At 35.4% G+C, this 26,349-nt stretch overlaps 1 protein-coding gene across 4 annotated transcripts in view; it reads left to right on the top strand.

Annotated features, from left to right (window-relative positions):
* The window catches only part of COP1 (COP1 E3 ubiquitin ligase), a 269,081-nt gene that overhangs the window by 68,735 nt on the left and 173,997 nt on the right, over positions 1 to 26,349 (top strand). For 3 of the 4 annotated variants that reach the window (XM_036847837.1, XM_036847827.1, XM_036847817.1), the window contains exons 7-8: positions 8,082 to 8,141; positions 8,857 to 8,933. The exons of the other annotated variant lie outside the window; for it this stretch is intronic. In XM_036847837.1, the coding sequence (XP_036703732.1) occupies positions 8,082 to 8,141; positions 8,857 to 8,933 (137 nt within the window). The remainder of the gene's footprint in view (positions 1 to 8,081; positions 8,142 to 8,856; positions 8,934 to 26,349) is intronic. 4 annotated transcript variants of the gene reach the window in all.

The following is a 26,349-nucleotide window of genomic DNA, read 5'->3' as shown; positions in this document are numbered from 1 at the left end:
TGCATTATATAATGTTTTGTTCTTGTCTTTGGCTCAGTGTTAAGATTCATCCCTATTGTTGTATATGGCTATAATTGATTCATTTTTGTTGTTGTGTAGTATTCTATTAAATGAATACACCCCATTTTTGTTGTTGATGGACTTGTGAGTTGTTTTTGGTTTTGAGCTGTTTACAAACAATGTTATTTACTATCTTATATATTTATCCAGGTATATATTGGCATATATCTCTCTATGCTACATATGTAGAAGTGGAATTAATGAGTCATAGGACATGTACATCTTCTAATTTAATACATAATGCCAAACAATGCCTGAGCAGTTGTATTGGTTACTCTTCCTACAGGCATTGTAGGAATGTTCCTATTGCACTATATTCTTGCCAGTACTTGGTGTCAATAGACTTTTTTCAGTTTAGCAAATCTTAGGATATGTACTGCTATCTTTTTGTGGTTTTAAGTTGCATTTCCCTGAGACCAGTGAGGTTGAGTACACAGTACTATGAATTGGCCATTGGGATTTTTGTGTATGTGTGAAGTACTTGTTTAAAGCTTTGTGCATCTTTTCTATTTAGTTGATTTTCTTATTGGTTTATTGTCTATATATTCTAGATAAAAGTTCTTTGTTCTATCTATCTATCTATCTATCTCTCTATCTACTTATCTATAGCAGATCTTTTCCCCCTCTAATTGGGCTGCTTTTTCCATTGTCTTAATGATGTCATTTGATAAGCAGAAGTTTCTGTCTATAATAGAGTCAAATTTATCAGTCTTTCCTGTTATAATTAGTACCTTTTATGTTAGGTAAAGAATTCTTCTCCACCTGAGGTCATGAAGACATTTTGCTGTATTACCTACTTGAATCTTTACCTTTTATTTTTCATACTCGCATCTGTAATCTACTTGGGAATTTTTCATATGGGTGTCCAGATATCCAAGCATCCTTAATGAAAAAGTCCATCCTTTTCCCATTGCTTTGAAATACCACATCTGTCATACATCATGTGTCCATACATGTGTGGGTCTGTTTCTAGGCTCTCTTCTGCTCCACTGGTCTGTTTGTCTATCTTTCTGGCAATACCGCATTGTATTAAATACTAGAACTTTAAAGTAAGTTACTATTCTTTTTTAGGAAAGTCTCAGCTATTCATGGCTCTTTGTATTTCTCTATAAATATTAGAACCAGCTGATACATTTCCATGGTACACCTGCTGTGATTTTTATTGGGATTACTTTGATTCCATAGATGAATTTGGTAGAGTATCTTTACAATATTGAGTCCTCTAGCCTTTGAACATGGTATTTCTCTCTGTATATCTAGGTCCTTAAGAATGTCCTTCAAAATTTTGATGTTTTTCAGGGTATTATTCTTACACATCTTTATTTTAGAGTTGTTCTTAGGTCTTCAATCATTTTTATGCTATTGTAAGTGATGTCTGTGTCTTTAATTTCAGTTTCTTATTATTCATTGCTGGTATATAGAAATGCAGTTGATTTTGACACTTTTTTTGGTATCCAGCAACCTTGTTAAAATCATTAATTCTAATAATTTATTTGTAGATTATTTTATGTTTTCTGTGTACACATCATCATCTGCAAATAATAACAGTTTAGTTTCTTTCTTTATGATCCTTATATCCTTTATTTATTTTTCTTGTCTTACTCTGCTGGCTAGGACATCCGGTACAATGATGAATAGAAGTGGTGATAGCGGGGCATCCTAGTCTTGGTGCTGATCTCAAAGTGAAAGCTTTCGACGTGTCACCATTAGGTATGATGTTTTCTGTAGGTTTTTGGTAGGTATTTTTTTTATCATTCAAGGAGCTAAGTTTCTATTCCCAGTTTCCTAAGAGGATTTTTTTTTCTAAATTATAAGTGGGTGTTGAGTATTCTCCAAAATTTTTGTGCAGTTGAGATGATATATTTTTTTCATTATGTTAAACTGGATAATTACATTGGTTTAACATTAAAAATCAATCAACTTTGCACCTAGGGTGACCAACTGTCCTGATTTTCCCAAGAGTATTCTAGTTTTATCACTGAATGTTCTGCATTCTAGAAACCCCACCAGGACAGTTGTTTGCCCTACTTGCCTTCCTTATTGCATCTGTATTCATTAATGAGGTTGTTCTTTAATTTTTTTTTTTACACTGATCTTGTCCAATTTTGTTATAAAGATAGTTTTATCAAATGAGTTGAGGAATGTACCCTCTTCTTCTATTTTCTGGAAGAATTTGTAGAATCTAGGATGGATGTCTTTGCTGAATGTTTAAGGATTTTGCTGGAGAAGCTATCTGGACCTGTTGTTTGCAGAAGCTTTTTAAGTATTGATTCAGTTACTGCTTATTCAGATTTTTGTTTTACATACCATTTTTGACATGTTATACTTTTTCTAAGTGTTGTCTGTTTCATCTAAATTTTCAAATTTATTGGTATTAGCTTGGTCTTAATACTAAGTTTTTAATGTCCCCAGAGTTTTTAGTGATGTCTTTCATTCCTGACTCTGCTTATTGGTGCTGTGCATTTCTCTCTTTTTTCTTGATCAGTTCTTGCCAGAAATGTAACAATTTTGAGTTTTATCTGGGAACCAACTTTCAGTTTTATAGTCTCTATTTTGTTTTCCATTTTATTAATACCCTCTTTATATTACAGTTTCCATCCTTCTACTTTCTTTGGTTTTATTTTGTTGTTTCTTTTCTAATTTGTTAATTTGGATATACATATTAGTAGGCAGACTTTTTTCTAGTATAGGCATTTGAGGCCACAATTTTTCTTTTAGTTGCATCTAATAATTATGATATGGCATTTTGTTTGTTATTCCTTAGTTCAAAATGGTTTCTAATTTTCATTATAGTTTTTCTTAGGCATGTGGGTTATTTAGAGATAAACTCATTACTTGGATGTGGGGATTTTCTTTTTTTTTTTAATTATGGATTTCTGTTATAATTGCATTGTTATCAGAAAATAATTAGTGTTTTTCTTAATATGATATTTGCATTATCACCCGTTAGTTCATTAAATTTTGAAATATTTGTGCTTGAAAAGAATGTGTTTCCTGCAGTTGCATGGTGTGGTGTAAAGTTTGTTAAATGTATGGTGAGAATTTTTTGCATCCTTACTGAGTCTTTGGTTCCTTGTTATATCACTTAACTTATTTGAGGTGATTTTCTTATAGACAGCAGAGGTTTTTCATTCACTTCACCTGACTCAGCAGTCTTAGAATTTTGTATTTAGACCATTTACATTTAATGTAAATTTAGAGTTTAAGCCTGCCATTTTATTATTTGTTTTATGTTTCTTTTCTCTTTTTTTGTTCTTATGTTTTTTCTTTAAGGGTTACTTGACTATATTTATATATTTTTAAAGACTTTGTTTTTTAGAGCAGTTTTAAGTTCACAGAATCGAAAGGAAGCTACAGAGATTTCCCATACACACTGTAGTAATATGCATTTAACTTTCCTCCATGTCTTTTCATGGATTGAAAGCTCATTTCTTCTTAGCACTGAATATTATTCCATTGTCTGGATGTACCACTATTTATCCATTCATTTTCTGAAGGACATCTTGGTTGTTTCAAGTGTTGGTATTATGAATATAGCTGCTATCAATGTTTTTTTTGGGAATCTTAAGTTTTCAACTCCTTTGGGTAAATACCAAGGAGTGTAATATTGTATCATACGATAAGAGTATGTTTAATTTTTTAAGAAACTGCCAAACTGTCTTCCAGAGTGGCTGTACAATTTTTCATTCCTACCAAGAATAAATGAGAGTTGTTGTTGCCACACATGTTCATCAGCTTTTGGTGTTGTCAGTGTTTTGGGTGTTGGATGATCTAATCAGTGTACAGTGCTTTCTTTTTTTTTAAATTTTTTTTTAGTGCTTTCTTGTTTTTATATCCATATATTAATTTTGCTACTCTTTTTTTAACCAACTTTTTTTCTGAAAGTATATCAGTATTCTTTTGTTCAGTTTTGAATATGTCAGATAATTGAAGAAGTCTTGGCAGCTATAATGTATTCTAATTATATTAGCTCTAAAAAACAAAATACTGAATTTAATACTTAAACATATTTTTATCAAATCATAGTGATGGTCAAATAAATGAGTGCCAATGATACCTACCTGCACCAAAGCTAATGTCAATAAAAGGGGGCTCTATTTTTGAATTCTTTTATGTTTTAGTCTTAAGGAATTCTGAGACTTTCTTTCTTCACTTTTTAAATTTAAATTTTTAAAAAATTTTCTTTGGGTTTTGGTACAGTATGCTGTGTTAAGAGAGTGCTTGATGGCTTAAGACTGTGCTCTCAAGTAGCATTTCTCCATCTTATGTATTTATTATTATTATTTTTAGTAGCCTCCAAACTCATAATAGTGTTAAGGCAGATTTGATCCAGAGGTTTGTCTATTATCATTCCCAATTTGTGATCAATTTTCATTTAGATAATGACAGTTCAGCTTTATGGACTTCCTTCGTATATCTCCAAAACATTCTTGGACTCTGATTCATGCTTTTATTCTAGATTCTGCCTCTCTGGCTTATGAAACATATTTGCAGAGTGAAGTTAGCCCAGTTTTCTTTCTGCTTTTTAAAATGGTTATCCTTTGTCTTTCTTCTGTTTCCTCGTACTATAATGTCTTATATTGATGCCTGAAAGGAGAACACTTGTTTTCATTATTCATCACCACTCTCCATATTTCTGGCCACCAAATGTGTAGGTCATTTCCCACACCAATTTTCCAGTTCTCTTTGGACACCAACTGAGTGTCCTACAGTTCAATTCAATTCAGTTCAGTTCTATCTAACACTGTCTACCTGGAGTTAGCCCCAGATTCCACTGGTTAAGGACTCAGTCCCACAAGACTGAGCTGCCCCTTCAGATGATAATTGCAAGTCCAGAAAGTCACATGTGCATCTGACCTACTGGCTCTAAATTGGTAGTTCCCATGTCTGCCTCCTTGGGTTTGATAATTTGTTAGAATGGGTCACATAACTTAGGAGAATAGTTTACTTACTAGAGTACCAGTTTATGGTGAAAGGATACAACTCAGGGGGCATGGAGCTTCCATACCCTCTCCAGGTGTGCCATTCTCCAAGCATCTCCATGTGCTCACCAACCTACATGTTCACCAACCCAGAAGCCCTTTGAACCCCTTAAGTTAGTGTTTTTTATGGAGGCTTCATTCCATGGACATGATTGATTGGCCATTGTTGATTCAACACAGTCTCCAGCCCCTCTCTCTTCTCTGGATGTTAGAAGGTGGGGCTGAAAGTTCCAACCCTCTAATCACATGGCTGGTTCCCCTAACAACCAGTCCCCATCTGGAGGCCCTACAGGAGGCTGTATTTCTTATTATAAATCAGAATAACACAATGTCTTAATAATTTAGAGCTTTAAACTTTTTCAGAATTTCGTCTTGAAATGTAAACACCTCATTTAACATGTGCTCTCTAAATAGTTTCCATTCTCTGAAATTTAAGAAAAAATTTCTTGTCTTGACACCTTTTCAGACTTTTTCACATAAGTAGGTTACATCATTTTATCGATACACTATACCTATGTATTTATTAGGGCAGCCCTTGTACCTTGGTTGTTTTATTTTAAATTGAACCATATGAAATTGCTGCTTTTGGAAGTAAAAATTGTTTGAACATTGGTAGTTTTATGTAGTTCATCTAATATACGGCCTTCATATATAGTAATGGATGTATTATCCAGCAAAGCTTTGGGGCACTGGAAGGATGGGACATTATCTTCAGAGGGTTGGGCATTAGCATTTAGTATTTTGAGACTTCAGGTGATACTGGATTTTTTTTCTTGGTACTTCAATTGCAGAAGTGGAATGAAAATTGTTAATTTGATCTTAAATATGTATTATGTATCATATAAGTGATATTGGCTGTCTCTGGATGTTGATATTTTAGATGTTTACTTTCATCCTTCTCTTTAAATGTGTTTTGAAAACAATCATAGTAAAGACCCCGTCAGCATTTGTTTAAATAAGGATTTCAGCAGTGGAGCATTTCAAGCTAATTAAATGAAAAAAGTTAAGGGGTGACCATGGGATGTTTTGCTGAATTAGAGGTTAGGATCAGTGGAGTCGAAAATGGCTATGGACCAAAAGGCAAAAGGATTTAGTGATGATAGGAAATAACTGGGATATTTGTAGATGTCTTAGATCTGTTGACAGTGATTTGGCTGCTTGGACTGAGCCAGACCAGAGTGTTTTTTATGTTAGAGTGGAAGACTAATTATTGGGAATGGCCATTGAATGCAGTAGAAGTGGAAGTCCCCATCTAGTCTGGGGCATGAGAGAATTTATCACTTGACCAACTTTTATTTGAAAGAGTTCCAAGGCAGACTGTGTCCTTGAGGGAGAGCAAGGTTTCAGTTAAGGTAGGAGTATGGTGTGAAAAATTTTAGGGTGGAGTAAAGTTTATTAAAGTAGATGGAAGAATTGAAAGAATTTGACAATGCTAATCACTTTTTTTTTTAACCCCCTCCCCCTGTCCCCACCATGGTTTCTGTGATACTGTGCTGTCTTTTCTCCTGGCTTTTGCCCTTGCCCTTATTGATGGTTGACATAGAGCTGCTCCTTCTTCCTTTGCCTATCTCTTAACCGTTGGTGTTCCCTACACCCAGTTTTTGTTCTCATCTCTTCTGACTATACTGATTGACATTGGGTGATTTCATTCATTGTCATAAATTCAGATTTATTATTTCTCTTTCTCATAGCTTTTAGGTCTTTGTGTGTATTATTATTTACTCTGTTTATTCTGTCTTTTCCCACTTTTTTTCCACCTGGCAAATTACTGTTAGTCCTTCAAGGCTCAGCATTTCATTTAATTTCAGATCCTATTTCAGTTATCCAGTTGCCTTTTCCCTCCCCCCAAGTTTTCCATGTAGGTTAGGGGCAGTCTGTGTACCTTTAATTCTTTGTACATAATAGCATCATAATGTTTTCTATGATATTTCAACTGTTGGTTTACTTTTTGCCATCTTCCCTAGACTGAGTTCCATGAGGGCAAGGGCTAGAGTTTTCTAAATCCTGTTCTTCACAGTGCTTAGCAAAATGCTTAGGATTGGCAAATATTTGAATTAATATGTTACCAACTATGTATGTATTGCCACAGAAGAAAAGGCGCTTAAAAATCTGTTTGTCTGCCATGTATTTGCTGAATAGTCTTGGACAAGTCACTTAACCTTTCTGTGCTTCATTTTCCTGTGTAGTAGTTCCTATTTCACACCTGGCAATAAATATTACATAACTATTCATTATTGTTATTTTACATTTTAAAAATTGGCTCAATATATTTGGGTTAGATTACGACAGCCACTTATACGTAATAGTGATAGAAATTTAAATTTGATAGTGTTTCTGAAAAGCAGTTTTGTTTTATGCAGTGAAGATTTGCTATTTCTTTTGATTGAATAATTTCATTTTTAATAATCAGTGAAATTTGAAATGCAGACTCATATGTTCCAGAATTACTTATGATAGTTTGCAAACAACTTAAATCTCTGATGGTTAAATATATTGTTGAATGTGATGCAACAATTAAAATGTTTGCATTTTAATGCCGTGGAGAAAGGTTATGGTGCAGTAGGTAAGATATCAAAGATAAAACATTATCTTAAATATGTTTTAAAAAGTGCTTAAGAGGCTAACTTGTGATTGCTTTGGGGTGGTAGAATTTAATCTCTGAGACTTATTTTTATTTTTAAAATGGGGTTAACTGACATGCTGACATTAATTGCTGACAATTAAATGAGGTAATTTGAAAATTCTTCGGATGTCTTCTGTTTTTATTAAGTCATATTGTCATTGTTGTTCATCTTTAATATTTTTATTATAAAGCCAATCCTTGTATTAAAGAAAATACTGTTTTCTTAAATATTAAGTCTTTACGTTTACTTTTTAACATAGGAACTTACAGCACTTTTTTGTCTGCAGTTTTTCACCCTGACAACCATTAGTGCACATTTTCCTAGAAATCATTTTGTAAACGTTAAGTTATTTTATGATTGTGGTGATGCTTTTGTGGTTTGGTTTAGGCTTTTTATTTCCTCCTCTCATCTACAGCAACTGGAGCAGATTCAGAAGGAGTTAAGTGTTTTGGAAGAGGATATCAAAAGAGTGGAAGTAAGATATCAAGAATTTCTCACGTCTCTAGTAATTTTTCAATTTCATGAAATTTTTGCTTTTCCTTTAAATTGCTGCATTAAATTTATGGGATTGGTCTCCATTCTATAGAAAGTCACAGTCATAATTTATGCAGTAATAGTTTATTAGGAGGCCTTTTCCTCTAGTTAATGATCAAAGTTAGAGTTTAATCCATTGTTTACTAGAAAGCTAATATTTGAATCAAGAGGAATGCTACTTAATGTTTGCAGAGAATATTTTTAAAGTAGAGACTGACATATCCTGTTTTTCTGTACTTTGGAGAGTTGAACCTAATGATCCAGTTGCCATACTGTCATATTTATCTTAATATTTATCAATAGGGTCTCACCTGGATTAATGATTAGCTAGTTCACTGTTCACATAGTGTACTGTACAACTCATTCAAATTATTTACATTTGTCTTTTTCTGCATTCGGTAGCTTCATTAGTGATGAATATTTATTAAACTGTTTCTGGTTCTTTAAGAATGTGTATCATAGAAAAAGCTTGTCTCTTAACTTTCAGATATCCTTGCTTTTGTACTCTGTGGAAAGGAAGCCTTGAGAAATTTGGGTGTTGAGACAAAAAGGGACTGATAAAACCTGGGATTGGAAAGGAATATAATATCATAACTCCTTTTGATTTATACATCTTCTCTTTGGAGTGTCTATAACTCTAATAATTGTGCTTCCAGGAAATGAGCGGCTTATACTCTCCTGTCAGTGAGGATAGCACAGTGCCTCAATTTGAAGCTCCTTCTCCATCACACAGGTACAAAGCTTGAAACTTGTAATTGCTTAGGATTTATGTTGCAGAGTGCACATATGGTATTAGTCCTTGGGAGCCTTTTCCATGTAATGTACAAAACCCCTGAGAAATTACTTTGGTCATGATCTAGAAATGAGATTGAGATAGCCTGTTTCCTTAATGCTTTGAATTTTCATGCCAGGGACAGTTAGTGAGTAGAATATTATAATACTGTGAATTCACTTTTGGATTAAAAGTTTGGTGGATTTCTTAAAATAATGGCAGCTTTAAATACTTTTTGAATTAAAATCAGATGACATTAAAAATCTATAATTGGAGAACATGAAATGGTAATATTAGGGAAGAATTAGATAAACTAATACCTTTAATTTTTCCACTAACCGGTTGAATTTTCTTGCAGATCTCGTTCCCCAGATTTAAAATGAGGCCATTAGATAGATCTGTTAGTTTAGATATCCCTGGTATTTTCTTTATAACTCCCCATTATTAATTTGTCTTCCCTTCTGTACCCTCTATTAGAGCAGGAATTACATTTGTCTTGCTCGTGACTGTTCCCCTAGGTTTTAGAGTAGCAGTAGTGACTGGCCTCCTTCAGTAAGTTTTTGTGAAATATAGTGAATGTCTGTGGTCCCTATATAGCTCTGAAGTTCTGTTTGAAATATCTACTACCTAAAATTTGAATTTGAACTTTTTTGTTGTGTTCAAAGCAAGAGCAATTTTACATGTTTTTAACTTGCTAATCCATTTAGGATAGTGGTCTAATGTAAGCTTTTCAGACAGATAGTTTTAGGATAACACATGGATTATCAGGCAGTCCAATGACGGTATTAGAGATTACACTCACCTTCAGAGCCAGTGTCAGTTCAGGAAAGCTATTTTAGATCTAGTTTGGGGCAATATGTGGGGAAGGGGCACAAGGGATATTCAGTTAAAGAACATTCCTGGGATGTTTGATATTTTTCATTAACCATTTTATGGAGAATCCTCGTGAGTACTAGGTGATTCTGGGGTCACTTTACCAGTGTAATTCAGCTTGTTTTTGTCCATATTTTATTTTATTTGAAACACTTGGGAATGACTCAGCTGTGGGATATTATCTTTAAGCTTAACATTCACTTCCTGATATACATGGAATCTTTGTCAGTGGAATATTTATTATGTGAGTGCATGCAGGCAAGTAAAAGTTGTCATACCACAAAATCTTCTCTAATAAACTGATGGTTCTCATCATCCTATGACTCTCTGTCACAGCCTTTAACAGTAGTGTTTCTTTCTGTCTGTGTGTCCAGGTCTTTGTTAATCTTATTGATGACTTATAATAACTTGTTGACAATATAGTATTATATTCATTTAACTGGCTCTGTTTATTTAATGCCTCTGATGCACTGGGCACTGTTTGAAGTGTTGAATCTAGCTGGCAAATTTCCTGCCTTTATGGAGCTTACCTTTTGGGGGGGGATGTGTGTGGAGGTTGGGGCAGATGCTAAATAAGCAAAAATATAATATAGTAGTAGTACATAACATGTAGGTAGTACCCTAGGAAGGAAATTAGATGTATTAGAGAGCTGACACATGAATGAAGTGAAGAGATAATAAAAAGTCATGGGGGAGTTTTGAGTAGGATCTGTTTTAGATTTTAAAATATTTACTGGGGTTCCCATGTAGAGGATAGAGATTCTGTGTCCCTCTCAACCCCCTGCCATTGGAAGCTAGGAGGAACATTAGGAACATTGCAAGGGTCCAGGAGAGAGGAAATGGTGGAATTTTATTGGATTTTATAGGATTTTATCGGTGGAAGAGAAGGAAAGTGGTTGTATTGTAAAGTAAAATAGCTGATCTCATAAAAGATAGAGGATTTCATGATGTCTATGAAAACTTCGTTGAATCGCTAAAATCGTATGGAACACTATTGTCAAATGAGATTTGGGCAGAGGTGAGACTGGTTAACAGTTGAAGATGGGAAAATAGACAAACATGATATTTTCTTCAAAAGAGTGTTTTGATATTTTCTTGAAACAAGTAATTTGATTATCACTCAAGGTTTGAGAGAGACACTTGGGAAAATGATGTGGCTTTAAATATTCTTGGGAAATGACACTTAAGATTTGGATGTGAAATTAAACATGGGAAGAATGTTATGTTATACTATCAATATTTAAGTTTTTTTTTTATTTTTAAGAAATAGCATGTAGTTGAATTATAATTTTTCCCTCATAATTATTAGCTTCATTATTTAAATGCCAGACAGATTTTTTTTTTTTTATTTCTCACTGTAATGTTTTGGTCTCTCTTTTAATTGGTTTACTTAAAAAAAAGACTTTTTGTGGATTTTTTTTTTTTTTTTTTTCTTTCTATAATGAGGACCTTTTTAATAAGATCATTAAATCCCTTAGATAGATTTTGGGTTTATGGTCAGGTTTATGTATTTAATGAAAATAAAAAGAAAAGACATATAACTCTTACCACCCCCCATCAGTTTGTTTTCTTTTTTTTTTTTTTTTTTTTAATTTTATTTATTTATTTATTTATTTATAGCTGTGTTGGGTCTTAGTTTCTGTGCGAGGGCTTTCTCTAGTTGCGGCAAGTGGAGACCACTCTTCATCGCGGTGCTCGGGCCTCTCACTATCGTGGCCTCTCCCGTTGCGGAGCACAGGCTCCAGACACGCAGGCTCAGCAATTGTGGCTCACGGGCTTAGTCGCTCCGCGGCATGTGGGATCTTCCCAGACCAGGGCTCGAACCCGTGTCCCCTGCATTGGCAGGCAGACTCTCAACCACTGCGCCACCAGGGAAGCCCTCTTTTTTTTTTTTAACATCTTTATTGGAGTATGATTGCTTTACAATGTTGTATTAGTTTCTGCTGTATAACAAAGTGAATCAGCTATATGTATCCATAAATCCCCATATCCCCTCCCTCTTGCGTCTCCCTCCCACCCTGCCTATCCCACCCCTCTAGGTGGTCACAGGGCACCGAGCTGATCTCCCTGTGCTATGCGGCTGCTTCCCACTAGCTACCTGTTTTACATTTGGTAGTGTATATATGATAATGCTACTCTTTCACTTCGTCCCAGCTTTCCCTCCTCCCTCCCCGTGTCCTCAAGTCCATTCTCTACCTCTGCATCTTTATTCCTGTCCTGCCCTTAGGTTCATCAGAACCATTTTCTTTATTTTTTTAGATTCCATATATATGTGTTAGCATACGGTATTTGTTTTTCTCTTTCTGACTTACTTCACTCTGTATGACAGACTCTAGGTCCATCCACCCTCACTGGAAATAACTCAACTTCGTTTCGTTTTATGGTTGAGTAATATTCCATTGTATATATGTGCCACATCTTCTTTATCCATTCATCTGTCAGTGGACACTTAAGTTGCTTCCATGGCCCGTCAGTTTGTTTTCTGTATACCATGATTAGCTGTAATTGTCATATCCTGTCAGTTCTCTTCCTGCTGCCTTGTTTAGACCCCAAGTATCTCATGGAGTCAAGCAGTGGTCTTTTAATTATACTTCTACAGTGTATTGTGAGAAATCTGATGTTACTTTCCTGCTTAAAATCGTTCAGTTACTTTCCATTGCATGTAAATTGGTTTAGATCTAACTCTTTTGCATGGCCTTCCATAATCCCGTGTACCCTGCCTACTATTTTTGTGCTTTAGAATTGAATTTAACTCCCCAAGCAGGATGTTAGGGTACCTTTGCTTATATTGTGTTTTGCCTAGAAACTCCTCCTGGATTCCTCTCTGTTTTGTTTTTTTTTAATAAATTTATTTATTTTTGGCTGCATTGGGTCTTCGTTGCTGTGCGCGGGCTCTCTCCAGTCGTGGCGAGCTGGGACCACTCTTAGTTGCGGTACACAGACCTCTCACCATGGTGGCCCCTCCTGTTTTGGAGCACGGGCTCTGAGCACGCGGGCTTCAGTAGTTGTGGCACGTGGGCTCAGTAGTTGTGGCTCGCGGGCTCTAGAGCACAGGCTCAGCAGTTGTGGCGCATGGGCCTAGTTGCTCTGCGACATGTGGGATCCTCCTGGAGCAGGGCTCGAACCTGTGTCCCCTGCATTGGCAGGTGGACTCTTTAACCACTGTGCCACCAGGGAATTCCCCTGGATTTCTCTCTTAAGTAGCTATCTCACCCCACCCCACCCCAGCTACTCCCAAGAATCCAGCCAAGGGTGAGCTTTTCTGTATTTTTTTTTTTGATTTTTTAATTTTTTAATTCTAATTTTAATTTTTGGCTGCGTTGGGTCTTTGTTGCTGTGTGCAGGCTTTCTCTAGTTGCGGTGAGTGGGGGCTACTCTTCTTTGTGCTGCGCGGGCTTCTTATTGTGGTGGCTTCCCTTGTTACGGACCACGGGCTCTTAGGTGTGCAGGCTTCAGTAGTTGTGGCACGTGGGCTCAGTAGGTGTGGCTCTCAGGCTCTAGAGCGCAGGCTCAGTAGTTGTGGCACACGGCTTAGTTGCTCTGCAGCATGTGGGATCTTCCCAGACCAGGGCTCAAAACCACGTCCCCTGCACTGGCAGGCGGATTCTTAACCACTGCGCCACCAGGGAAGTCCCTGTGTGTCTGTCATTTTTGCCAAAGGTCCAGATGAATCAAAATGAAGGAAAAAGCAAGGGGTCACTTTATGGATGTTAGAAGTATTTAACTATTATAAAGAATATATATATATATATATATATATATATATATAATGGTGAGTTAGTACCTTGTGAATTGAATTTGTATATTTTATCATTTGAGTGAATAAACTAGTAAAATTCAAGGAATTTGATATTGTGTAATGGCTCCTGGACTAGGTTAAGAAATTCCTCTTTAACTCACCCACACAGCTCTGTGCAGTTATACTTACCCCCGTGACATGCCCCCTCCCCCAAGTCATTAAAAAAAAAATGTGTGGGGCTTCCTTGGTGGCGCAGTGGTTGAGAATCTGCCTGCCAATGCGGGGGACACGGGTTCGAGCCCTGGTCTGGGAAGATCCCACATGCCGCGGAGCGACTGGGCCCGTGAGCCACAACTACTGAGCCTGCGCGTCTGGAGCCTGTGCTCCGCAACAAGAGAGCCCGAGACAGTGAGAGGCCCGCGCACCGCGATGAAGAGTGGCCCCCGCTCGCCACAACTAGAGAGAGCCCTCACACAGAAACGAAGACCCAACACAGCCAAAAATAAATAAATAAATAGATAAATTTATTTTAAAAAAAAATGTGTGATGGGGAGAGGGTGGTTGGTGGTTAGGGATGGCTCTTTGGTATAGTGGATGAAAATGGACCCATCTTCTCTGTTATTGCACATTGGGTCTTTGGCTGGATTATGACCACTGACCAGAGCAGTGTTAATGGCTTCTTCTTCACATATTAATGCTTAAGTTTTTGGTACTTTTTGGCAATTATTATTGGTTTAACTGCTTTGTTTTACTTGGGAAGATAACTTCTTAAATTTTATTTTAATTTTTATTTATTTATTTATCTATCTATTTATTTATTTATTTCATTGTCTTTTATTTATTTATTTTTTGGCCACATTGCGTGTCTTGTGGGATCTTAGTTTCCCAACCAGGGACCGAACCCTGGCCCTTGGCAGTGAAAGCGCGGAGTCCTAACCACTGGACTGCCGGGGCATTTCCTAAGATAACTGTTTTTAAAACGTTAGGAATTGAAATGTTCTTACGGTCAAGTCTAACTCTAATCCTTACAGATTTGTCCCTAATTTATTATATATTTTAAACAAATCTTCTACATAAACCTAAAGAGTTTTTAATATAACATTTATTTCCCTTTATCCAGGAGGGGAATTATACAATATAGGAAATTCTCCATACACAGCCTGACACTATTTTCCGTACAGTAAGTCTCCTACATACGAACGAGTTTCGTTCCTAGAGAGCATTCGTAAGTCCAATTTGTTTGTTAAGTCCAACAAAGTTAGCCTAGGTACCCAACTAACACAATCGGCTATATAGTACTGTACTGTAATAGGTTTATAATACTTTTCTCACAAATACTACATAAAAAACAAACACAAAAAATAAAGAAAACATTTTTCATCTTATAGTACAGTACCTTGAAAAGTACAGTAGTACAGTACAACACCTGGCATACAGGGGCTGACATCAAGGGAACAGGCAAGAAGAGTTACTGACTGGAGGAGGGAGAAGAGGTGGGAGATGGTAGAGCTGAAGGATCATCAGCAATAGGAGTCGGAGGGCAAGCTGCTCACTCCTGAGTTTGATGGCACAGGTTCTGGTTCCTTGCTGGATTCAATTCTCTCTACTCTCTTGAAAAAACAATCCAGTGATGTCTGGGTAGTAGCTCTTTTTTTCTCGTCATAGATGACACGGTAGCACTGGATTGCATTCTGAACGGTAGCTGCAACCTTCATGTACTGTTCTACATTCAGGTCCTATGCCTCAAAAACTAACAGTGCCTCCTCAAAGAAAATCCCCTTGCCATTTCCTGTATCGTGAATCTCTTCGGTTCTTCAGTTACTTCTTCTTCCTCTTGTCTCTCTTGGTGATTCTTAGCAGTACCAGCTACATCACCACTGCTTTTACCATTGCTTCTGGACATCCTGGGCTTGAAATAAAGATACTGTACTACTGTACTCTATATAGTACTGTACAGTAAAGTACACAAAAGCACAACCACTTATAGAGGAGGCATGCGTGTGACAGTGTACACCAGACACGTGAACTAACTTATGTGATTGGACATGCGAACACATGTTTGCATCTTTGAAAGTTCGCAACTTTAAGGTTCGTATATAGGGGACTTGTATTTCCAAGGTTAGATGATTATGAACAGATCTTAAGAAATCTCTGCTACACTTGCATTTATTGTTGTGAGTACTGAGGATTACTTGCCTTAACTCTGACCCTATACCATGCAGAGGATGCCATAGGCGATGGAGGATACTGAAGAATCTTATGGAATTTTCAACTTGAACAAACACAAAGAAACACAACACAGAAAACAAATTTCCTTGGCAATAATGTAAAGGGTACTCTTCATACATCTGTAGTTTCTCATTAATTTGATAGGTAATAGAATTGCAGCAAGTAATGAAAAATTTTTTTGAAATAGTTCAATTTCCTTTATTTAGAATATTTGAAGAATTCTTCAGTCACTCAGCCAGTTTTTGGAGGTGTATCAGGCATGTATAAAACACAGTTTTAGGCACTGGAGATACAGCTGTGAATATGACAGACCCTAGAACTCTGCTCACATGGTTATATAAAGGACGGAAAATAAGTTATGCTGTCAAATTAATTATTCTGCTTAAAATGTGGTGTAAATAGACTTTTTGATTCCAGTAATTAAAATAATCAAAATGCATTTAACTTTAAAACTTTAGTAATTATGTTTGATGAGTAGGTATTTTAGGATTTTTGAAAAACATCTTTGGGTTCTTGTTATAAACTGTAATTGTCACTGCTTGGTGAAGATACTACCAGTCCTTTCTAATTCTGAAATCTGAGGTGTGAATAGGACAGATTTCGATGTGCATGAGTGTCAACCAAACCTCTTGTTTGACATGCAGATTTTTGAACCCCACCCCCAAAATCTGATCATTAGGTCTGAGGTGAGTTCCTGAGATTCACATGTAGGCCTGGAGGATCATACTTTAAAAATACGTAAATACTGGTTTAGTGGGCAGTGAATATGTCTGTATTACTGACATGTTTTAAAAATCTCTGAGTAAGATATACTTATTTTCTTTTTCATAAAAGAAAGCTCTGACATTCAACACTAAAGTTTTATAACTATCCTAAGTTTATTTCATCTTTGGGGAAGATAGGGTAAAATTTTCTATTTATTTTACTCTCTACTTTGTAAAGTTACATATCCTTCTGTAATGTCTTAAAAATGCCTCGAGTTATGTTCCTGGGCTTGAGAGAGCCAAAACAGTTAAAATTAAGTTTCTTGGAAGGAAGCAAATTATTGGTATTTAACAACCATTCCCTGTTGATTCCAATCGTATTACTGTGATTAGACCCTCTTGCTTATGGCCTTTTGTGCTTTCAGGTTAGAGTCATGTAGGAAACTTTTCACCCCTTTGCTTATTATAGGTGTACCTTGATTCTGGGAGGTCAGGGATGGGAGAGGCTGGGAAAACCAAAGCTATACATTGTAACCCTAGCTTAGATATAAGCATAATTGAATGCAAGCATAAAATTTCATGTGCTGTCACCATTTTCTATTTCTGCTGTTTACTGTCTCTCCCCTACCCAAGTTCCAGTATATTTTTCCCATTCAGATCCTCTACCTTTGAATCTTTTGTTGCTATTTTTGGAATGCTTCCTCTGCTTTCTTTGTTTTTAAAACCTTTTTCTGAGATGATTTCAGAGGCCTGGGTTTTTGTAACACTAAGATTTGTGGCAATTACATCATCTGATAATTAAAAATTTCTCCTCTGCGAATTATAACTAAATTGTAACTATTATAACTATTCCCACTCATTGATAAGTGGTTAGAATATAACGGAGTCAAATGCAACACTTAGCCTAACAAACTGGGACTTTTATTAGCTTTGTTGGAGACAAATGAGTTTTGTCAGTCTTTTTCTTTTGAGCTTATTATTCTGTTTTTGAAATTCTACCAAGCAAATTATTTACTTCCAAAGGCAGTAAAGCAGTAGATTCAGACCTGTTCCATCTTTCAGAAATTTTCCATTACATTTGCTTTTCACATCTGCCAGCAGTAAGTTTCTCCCTGAGGAAGCTCTTACAATGAAAACTTTAAAATGAATTGCCCTTTTGCTTTTCTTTTTAAACTTTAGTAATATTATGGAATTACAGACCTTTTAAAAGGCAGCATAATATTAGGTTCATACAGTCCTCCTATGTGCTGTATACCTACAACCCTTTCTAACCATCTACCATTAAAAGGGGACAAAGGGTGTTGGGGAAAGTTTTTCCTGGATATTTGAAATACTCTGATAACTTCTGTTCTTTGAAGAATAAATTGAATCTCTTTTTCCTAAAGATCATAGATATGTACTCTGGAGCCCAATAATTTTATTATTGAACTACCCTTACGTTCCTGAAGTAAATCCAAAGCTTGTATGATATATAGGTTTTCATAACCTTTTTGGGAAACCTTTAGAGTCAGATGTGTTTCATTATGTAGTGTTATGTCTGTGCCCCCATACCCCTCCCTCCCCAATTTAGAAAGGTAACACAGTACAAATGCCATATATTACATATACTGGAGGAGGAGTAAAACGCGGTTCCATATAATCAAGCACATTAATATTTCAGCATTGAAGCATGCATGTTAGCAGTCAGTGAGATAAACGGTATCGAATCTGTTCAGGTCAGGTTTTCACTTCAAAAAGTTACAAAAAGTGTTTGATTTTCATAGTTTTGGGTTTTAGGAACTGAAGTTTTAGGTAATCTTTTTGTTTGTTTGTTTAACATCTTTATTGGAGTATAATTGCTTTAAAATGGTGTGTTAGTTTCTGCTTTATAACAAAGTGAATCAGTTATACATACACATATATCCCCATATCTCTTCCCTCTTGCGTCTCCCTCCCTCCACCCTCCCTATCCCACCCCTCCAGGTGGTCACAAAGCACCGAGCTGATCTCCCTGTGCTATACGGCTGCTTCCGACTAGCTATCTATTTTACATTTGGTAGTGTATATGTGTCCATGCCACTCTCCCACTTTGTCCCAGCTTACCCTTCCTCCTCCCCATGTCCTCAAGTCCATTCTCTAGTAGGTCTGCGTCTTTATTTCCGTCTTGCCCCTAGGTTCTTCATGACCATTTTTTTTTTTTCTAGATTCCTTATATATGTGTTAGCATACGGTATTTGTTTTTCTCTTTGTGACTTACTTCACTCTGTATGACAGACTCTAGGTCCATCCACCTTACCACAAATAACTCAATTTCGTTTCTTTTTATGGCAGAGTAATATTCCATTGTATATATGTGCCACATCTTCTTTATCCATTCATCTGTCAGTGGACACTTAGGTTGCTTCCATGTCCTGGCTATTGTAAATAGAGCTGCAATGAACATTGTGGTATATGATTCTTTTTGAGTTATGGTTTTCTCTGGGTGTATGCCCAGTAGTGGGATTGCTGGGTTGTATGGTAGTTCTATTTTTAGTTTTTTTTTTTTTTTTTTTTTTTTATTTTTAGTTTTTTAAGGAACCTCCATACTGTTCTCTATAGTGGCGGTATCAATTTACATTCCCACCAATAGTGCAAGAGGGTTCCCTTTGCTCCACACCCTCTCCAGCATTTATTGTTTGTAGATTTTTTTGATGATGGCCATTCTGACCAGTGTGAGATGACATCTCATTGTAGTTTTGATTTGCATTTCTCTAATGATTAATGATGTTGAGCATTCTTTCATGTGTTTGTTGGCAATCTGTATATCTTCTTTGGAGAAACGTCTGTTTACATCTTCTGCCCATTTTGGGATTGGGTTGTTTGTTTTTTTGATATTGAGCTGCATGAGCTGCTTGTAAATTTTGGAGATTAATCCTTTGTCAGTTGCTTCATTTGCAAATACTTTCTCCCATTCTGAGGGTTGTCTTTTCATCTTGTTTATGGTTTCCTTTGCTGTGCAAAAGCTTTTAAGTTTCATTAGGTCCCATTTGTTTATTTTTGTTTTTATTTCCATTTCTCTAGGAGGTGGGTCAAAGAGGATCTTGCTGTGATTTATGTCATAGAGTGTTCTGCCTATGTTTTCCTCTGAGAGTTTTATAGTGTCTGGCCTTTACATTTAGGTCTTAATCCATTTTGAGTTTATTTTTGTGTATGGTGTTAGGGAGTGTTCTAATGGTGTTTTGTGTATGGTGTTAGTGAGTTTATTTTTGTGTATGGTGTTAGGGAGTGTTCTAATTCTTTTACATGTAGCTGTCCAGTTTTCCCAGCACCACTTATTGAAGAGGCTGTTTTTTCTCCATTGTATATTCTTGCCTCCTTTATCAAAGATAAGGTGACCATATGTGCGTGGGTTTATCTCTGAGCTTTCTATACTGTTCCATTGATCTATATTTCTGTTTTTGTGCCTGTACCATACTGTCTTGATTACTGTAGCTTTGTAGTATTGTATGAAGTCATGGATCCTGATTCCTCCAGCTCCGTTTTTCGTTTTCAAGATTGCTTTGGCTATTCAGGGTCTTTTGTGTTTCCATACAAATTGTGAAATTTTTTGTTCTAGTTCTGTGAAAAATGCCAGTGGTAGTTTGATAGGGATTGCATTGAATCTGTAGATTGCTTTGGGTAGTAGAGTCATTTTCACAATGTTGATTCTTCCAATCCAAGAATATGGTGATCTCTCCATCTGTTTGTATCATCTTTAATTTCTTTCATCAGTGTCTTATAATTTTCTGCATGCAGGTCTTTTGTCTCCTTAGGTAGGTTTATTCCTAGGTATTTTATTCTTTTTGTTGCAGTGGTAAATGGGAGTGTTTTCTTGATTTCACTTTCAGATTTTTCATCATTAGTGTATAGAAACCTAAGAGATTTCTGTGCATTAATTTTGTATCCTGCTACTTTACCAGATTCATTGATTAGCTCTAGTAGTTTTCTAGTAGCATCTTTAGGATTCTCTATGTATAGTGTCATGTCATCTGCAAACAGTGACAGCTTTACTTGTTCTTTTCCAATTTGGATTCCTTTTATTTCTTCTCTGATTGCTGTGGCTAAAACTTCTAAAACTATGTTGAATAATAGTGGTGAGAGTGGGCAACCTTGTCTTGTTTCTGGTCTTAGTGGAAATGGTTACAGTTTTTCACCGTTGAGGACGATGTTGGCTGTGGGTTTGTCATATATGGCCTTTATTATGTTGAGGTAGGTTCCCTCTATGCCTACTTTCTGGAGGGTTTTTGTCATAAATGGGTGTTGAATTTTGTCGAAAGCTTTCTCTGCATCTATTGAGATGATCATATGGTTTTATGTAATTTTTTTGAGCCCAATATTTTCATTTTTTAATTTTAATTTTATTATTTATTTATTATTATTTTTAAAAATAGTTATTTATTTATTTATTTATTTATTTATTTGTCTGCTTCGGATCTCAGTTGCAGGATCTTCGTTAGGGCATGCGGGATTTTAAGTTGTGACATGCAGGTTCTTAGTTGCGGCATTCGGGATCTAGTTCCCTGACCAGGGATCGAACCTGGGTCATCTCCATTGGGAGCGTGAAGTCTTAACCACTGGACCACCAGGGAGGTCCCAAGCCCAATATTTTTAAAAGCCAAACTGTATATTGCTGAAAAGGCCATTGAAATCACCGATGTTTATTTGTATAAAATTTGTTGTAATATCTTGTTGAAATTCTTACAAATACCACAAGATGAGTAGTAGTACTGTCTATTCTAATGAGTCCGAGACACTGTAGAAGAAAAGATTTCATGTTAATTTTCAATTGAATTTTGCATCAAAATCAGGAAATTATTACTGTCCTAGAGAATTGCATTTGCAAATGTTGTAACTGTCAGAGTAACATACATATGTGTATTAGGTACTGTTTTGTAATTTACATGTATTATCTCATATAGCCCTCAGAATAAATGCCGTGTGTCCTTTTCATTTTACAAATGAAGTAAATCGAGTCATAGAGATGAAGCAATTTGCCCAGCCTCACATAGTTAGTAGCATAATCAGTATTCTAAAGTAGACATCCTTACTCTGGAGCCTGTAAAACCTTGGGAGGTAAAACGGTTTTGGAGATCATCGAGTTAATAATAAAACATCAGAAAGAAGATCAATAGAAACTTATCGTTCAAAAATGGCAGGGCAGTGATTCTTCAAGAAGAGAAAACATATGTCACTTCGGCAGTCTTACATAAGGATTCTGGAATTATACTGCCTGGGTTCAAATTTCAATTCCACACCTTATTAGCAGTTTGACCTTAGGCAAGTTTATTATTAACTTCTGTACACCTCAGTTTTCTCATTATTAAAATGAGGATAATAATACCAGTCTTGACTGATAAAATGTGGTAATACATGTAAAGAAATGAAAGAATAATACCTGACACATAATAAGCACTCAGTAGATGGTAGCACTCAATAGATGAGTCATGTTGATTTTGTATGATTTGTTTGAATAGTTTTGTCAAATGTTAAAGGGTATGTGGAATTAGAAAGGAAAAATCAAAACTGAAGAGTGATTTCTAGTATCTCCTGAGGTGTCTGCAAAACTGGGGCCACGAAAATTTTGGTTTTTTAGTAAGTGGCGTTTACCATTAATTTGAAATTCAATGCTTCTATGTTAAGTAAGTGACAGAAAAGCATTATTTTGAGGAGAGCAAGTGATTTAGCTTTCATCTGTTTATAATACTGGGGATTACTGCCTTGGTAGAAAGGCAATAAAATAGTCACAAACTTTACTATTTAAAAAAAATTAAAGTCATATTTGGTTTTAATTAGTCATTATTAAAATTTATAAGTCAGATTATTTTCATGTTACACGTTTCTCACGTTGCTCAGTTTTGGGAAACTGGTTCAGTAATTTTATGTAGAATACTGGAAAGGAAGGGGGTTTGGCAGTAGCCCCATATTGTTTATTAAATGTAGAGTTTATTCTGTCTTAAGTTTATACTAATGGAAAAACAAATCAGTGACAGAAATTAGTCTAATTTCATGTGTGTACACAGATTTTTTTTTTTTGGTTCATTCAATTCCATTATTTATTTAAAAACCTCATAATGTTATTTTCTTTATGTTCAGCCTTAAATTATCTCAATACATTTTATTTTGCTCACATATTAAAATCCTCTATCATTTAATTAATTTTGTGCCTATTGGTATTTGAATGTGAATTATCCTTTTTCAAGTAAAAGCCCAGTCTAAAACTAGTTACCCACTATTTTTACCAAGAGTGAAACACTGTTTTCTCTTAGCTTCCTATTCATTATAAATATAGCTTATATGTGAAATTGACTTAACAGTCTTTTTTTTATTATTTATTTGAACATATTTTTTATTTCTTTTTTTTAACTTGAAGGATAGTTGATTTGCAATGTTGTGTTAGTTTCAGGTGTACTGCAATGTGATTCAGTTATATATATATACACACATGCACACATATATACACAAATACACACATAAATACATATATATACACACATAAATACATATACATATATATATATATTCTTTTTCAGATTTTTTTTCCCTTATAGGTCATTACAAAATAGTATAGGTCCCTGTGCTGTACAGTAGGTCCTTGTTGATTATCTGTTTTATATATAGTGGTGTGTATCTGTTAATCCCAAACTCCTAATTTATCCCTCCCCCCCATTTCCCCTTTGGTACCATAAATTTGTTTTCTATGTCTTTGAATCTGTTTCTGTTTTGTATATAAGTTCATTTGTAAAAGTCTATCTTTTAATTACAAAGTATATCTTTGTCTTTGGAAGCAAATAATATAAGTGACAGTAAGTAGTTTTTTGACATCTACTTGCATAACTGTGAATTTCCCTTGTAACTTGGATTAACAGCTGTATAGTTTTCATATGTTTTTAGCTGAGCTCCTCGTTGTCACTAGCAAGAACATTAAGAATTTTTTTATCATCTTATTTTCCCCATCATGAATAAAGTGTATTATTCCTAACTCAGTTTTAGTTACTATCTTGAAATTTTCTTCTTGCCCTTGCCATTTTTGGTGGCTTTATTTTTATAATTTATTTGAAATAATTTCAAGTTATTTATTTGACATGTATTTGAAATAATTGATGACTCTCATATTTATAGGTTGCCGTTTTTTCACTTTTCTCCTTAAATTATGTCTATGAAGTGGGTTGGGCTAATCCAGGATTTCCTCACTCTTCAGTTGTAGAATATGATGTGCCTAGGGAGCATAGCATGGTGGTTCAGTGTAGACTCTAGAACCTGACTGCATGGCTTTGAATCCTAACTCTGCTATTGGCTAACTTTGTTAACTTGGGCCAAATGTATAATCTGTCAGTGGCTGAGTTTCCTCACTTGAGAAATGGGAATAATAATAGTGTCTACCTGAGTTATGAAGCTTAAATTACTCAGGTCAGTGCCTAGAGCATGGTAAATGCTCAATAAATGATAGCTATTAATATTGCTGTTGTCATTACCATCTGTGGATTGTCGCTAACTCAGAGATACGAAGTTGAATAGCACCAGAATGAAGAGAACGCAGCCCAGGCAGTGCTTTCTAATATTCTCTTCTAATCATGTTACTTTATACACACATAGAAACACACACACACACACACACACACGCACACACACACACATTTTAAAAAGGAGAATTAAAGGGATTTATTTTCTCAGATTGCTTCTGTTGCAGTTGTGTATGCATTAATAAATTTTCTTAGTGAATAAGATTAAGATCTGAAATAAAATAAATTTCAAACTCTGCAGTTATTATTAATAAAATACCATTTAATACCTGTAATTTCAATACCTTCAACAATCTGATGAGTACTATTTTTAAACATGTACTTGAAATGTAGTGTTATCTCACTATATACACTGATATATCAATATCATTGTTCCAGCCTGCAGTCAAAGAAGTCTGAATTACAACACCATAAAATAATTATATCTAGAAATAGTTCTGTTCTGTCAACCTCTAAATGTGCAGCTTAATAATTTTATTAATGTTTATACAGATAATAGGGAATTGGGTTTCATTAGTGGAAGGAACACAGATTTTTTTTTTAACATCTTTATTGGAGTATAATTGCTTTACAATGTTGTGTTAGTTTCTGCTGTATAACAAAGTGAATCAGCCATATGCATACATATATCCCCATATCCCCTCCCTCTTGCGTCTCCCTCCCACCCGCCCTATCCCACCCCTCTAGGTGGTCACAAAGCACCAAGCTGATCTCCCTGTGCTATGCAGCTGCTTCCCACTAGCTATCTGTTTTACATTTGGTAGTGTATATATGTCAATGCTACTCTTTCACTTCGTCCCAGCTTACCCTTCCCCCTCCCCATGTCCTCAAGTCCATTCTCTACATTTGCATCTTTACTCCTGTCCTGCCCCTAGGTTCATTAGAACCATTTTTTTTTTTTTAGATTCCATATATATGTGTTAGCATACGGTATTTATTTTTCTCTTTCTGACCTACTTCATTCTGTATGACAGTCTCTAGGTCCATCCACCTAACTACAAATAACTCAATTTCATTTCTTTTTATGGTTGAGTAATATTCCATTGTATATATGTGCCGCATCTTCTTTATCCATTCATCTGTCAATGGACACTTAGGTTGCTTCCATGTCCTGGCTATTGTAAATAGTGCTGCATGAACATTGTGGTACACGTCTCTTTTTGAATTATGGTTTTCTCAGGGTATATGCCCAGTAGTGGGATTGCTGGGTCATATGGTAATTCTATTTTTAGTTTTTTAAGAAACCTCCATACTGTTCTCCATAGTGACTATCAATTTACATTTCCACCAACAGTGCAAGAGGGTTCCCTTTTCTCCACATCCTCTCCAGCCTTTATTGTTTGTAGATTTTTTGATGATGGCCATTCTGACCAAGGAACACAGATTTTTGAATGCATGGCATTTCCTCATTTTTAGCCCTGTTAGTGTCTGGTTAGAGTATACTGAAAATAGCATGTGATCCTGTCATATCAGTTCATGACTCTGTGCAAGGAAAGTGAGCATTGGTTATATTTCATCAAAAGAAATTCATTACAAGATTGTGTTAATTCTTTAATTTGTAGTATAAGTGCTTTGAAGGGTCTTTCTTACATAAGTCTTACTATAGGAATGGTTAAGAACACAGTGAATATCTATTATTATGTATTGCTTTATAAAAAAAGACTACTGTGAAGACAGTTGCATCTCATTTATTATATTTTTGAAAGCGTAAGGTTGTATGTTATTGACGAATTTTATTAAGGGTAAAATTTATTGAACATCTACCGTTTTTTGGCATTGTACTGAGAAATTAACCCACTTAACTTAAATCTTATACCTCTCTGAAGTATCTTACTCATTTAGCAGATGGAGAAGCTAGAGGCCAAATAAGATCAATAACTTGCCCAGAGTCATTTAGCTGCTAACAGGTGAAATTCAAACCCACTCTGTACTCTTAAGAGTGCCTCTCATATTATAACCTTTGTGATTATTTGAGTACTGAAGTGAATAATGATTTTGTATATTTATGTAAAGAGATGCACTGAAATTAGTATACTTAATTCCTTAATTTCATTAGGGTAGACAAAAATATAAACATTTCTATAGTAGAAATAGGGAAGAATTTTTAAAAATGTAAAAAACTGTTGATCTGTCATGGTTGATGTATAAGTTATATCATTTTCAGGTGTTAATAGTCCTCGTAGGCTAATTTATTTAAAGAAAGGTAGGAGATAAGAGTGAAGTGATAAGATAGATATGGTAAGATAGAACTCTTAGGAAGAAAAGCTAGTCGGGACTTCTAGAGGTTTTTCTAGGGTTAGGTAGGAAAATGCACA

The sequence above is a fragment of the Balaenoptera musculus genome, chromosome 1, assembly GCF_009873245.2.
Source record: "Balaenoptera musculus isolate JJ_BM4_2016_0621 chromosome 1, mBalMus1.pri.v3, whole genome shotgun sequence".
Lineage (NCBI taxonomy): Eukaryota > Metazoa > Chordata > Mammalia > Artiodactyla > Balaenopteridae > Balaenoptera > Balaenoptera musculus.
Note: the sequence above shows the minus strand (reverse complement) of the source record. Positions and strands in the feature narration are given on the sequence as shown.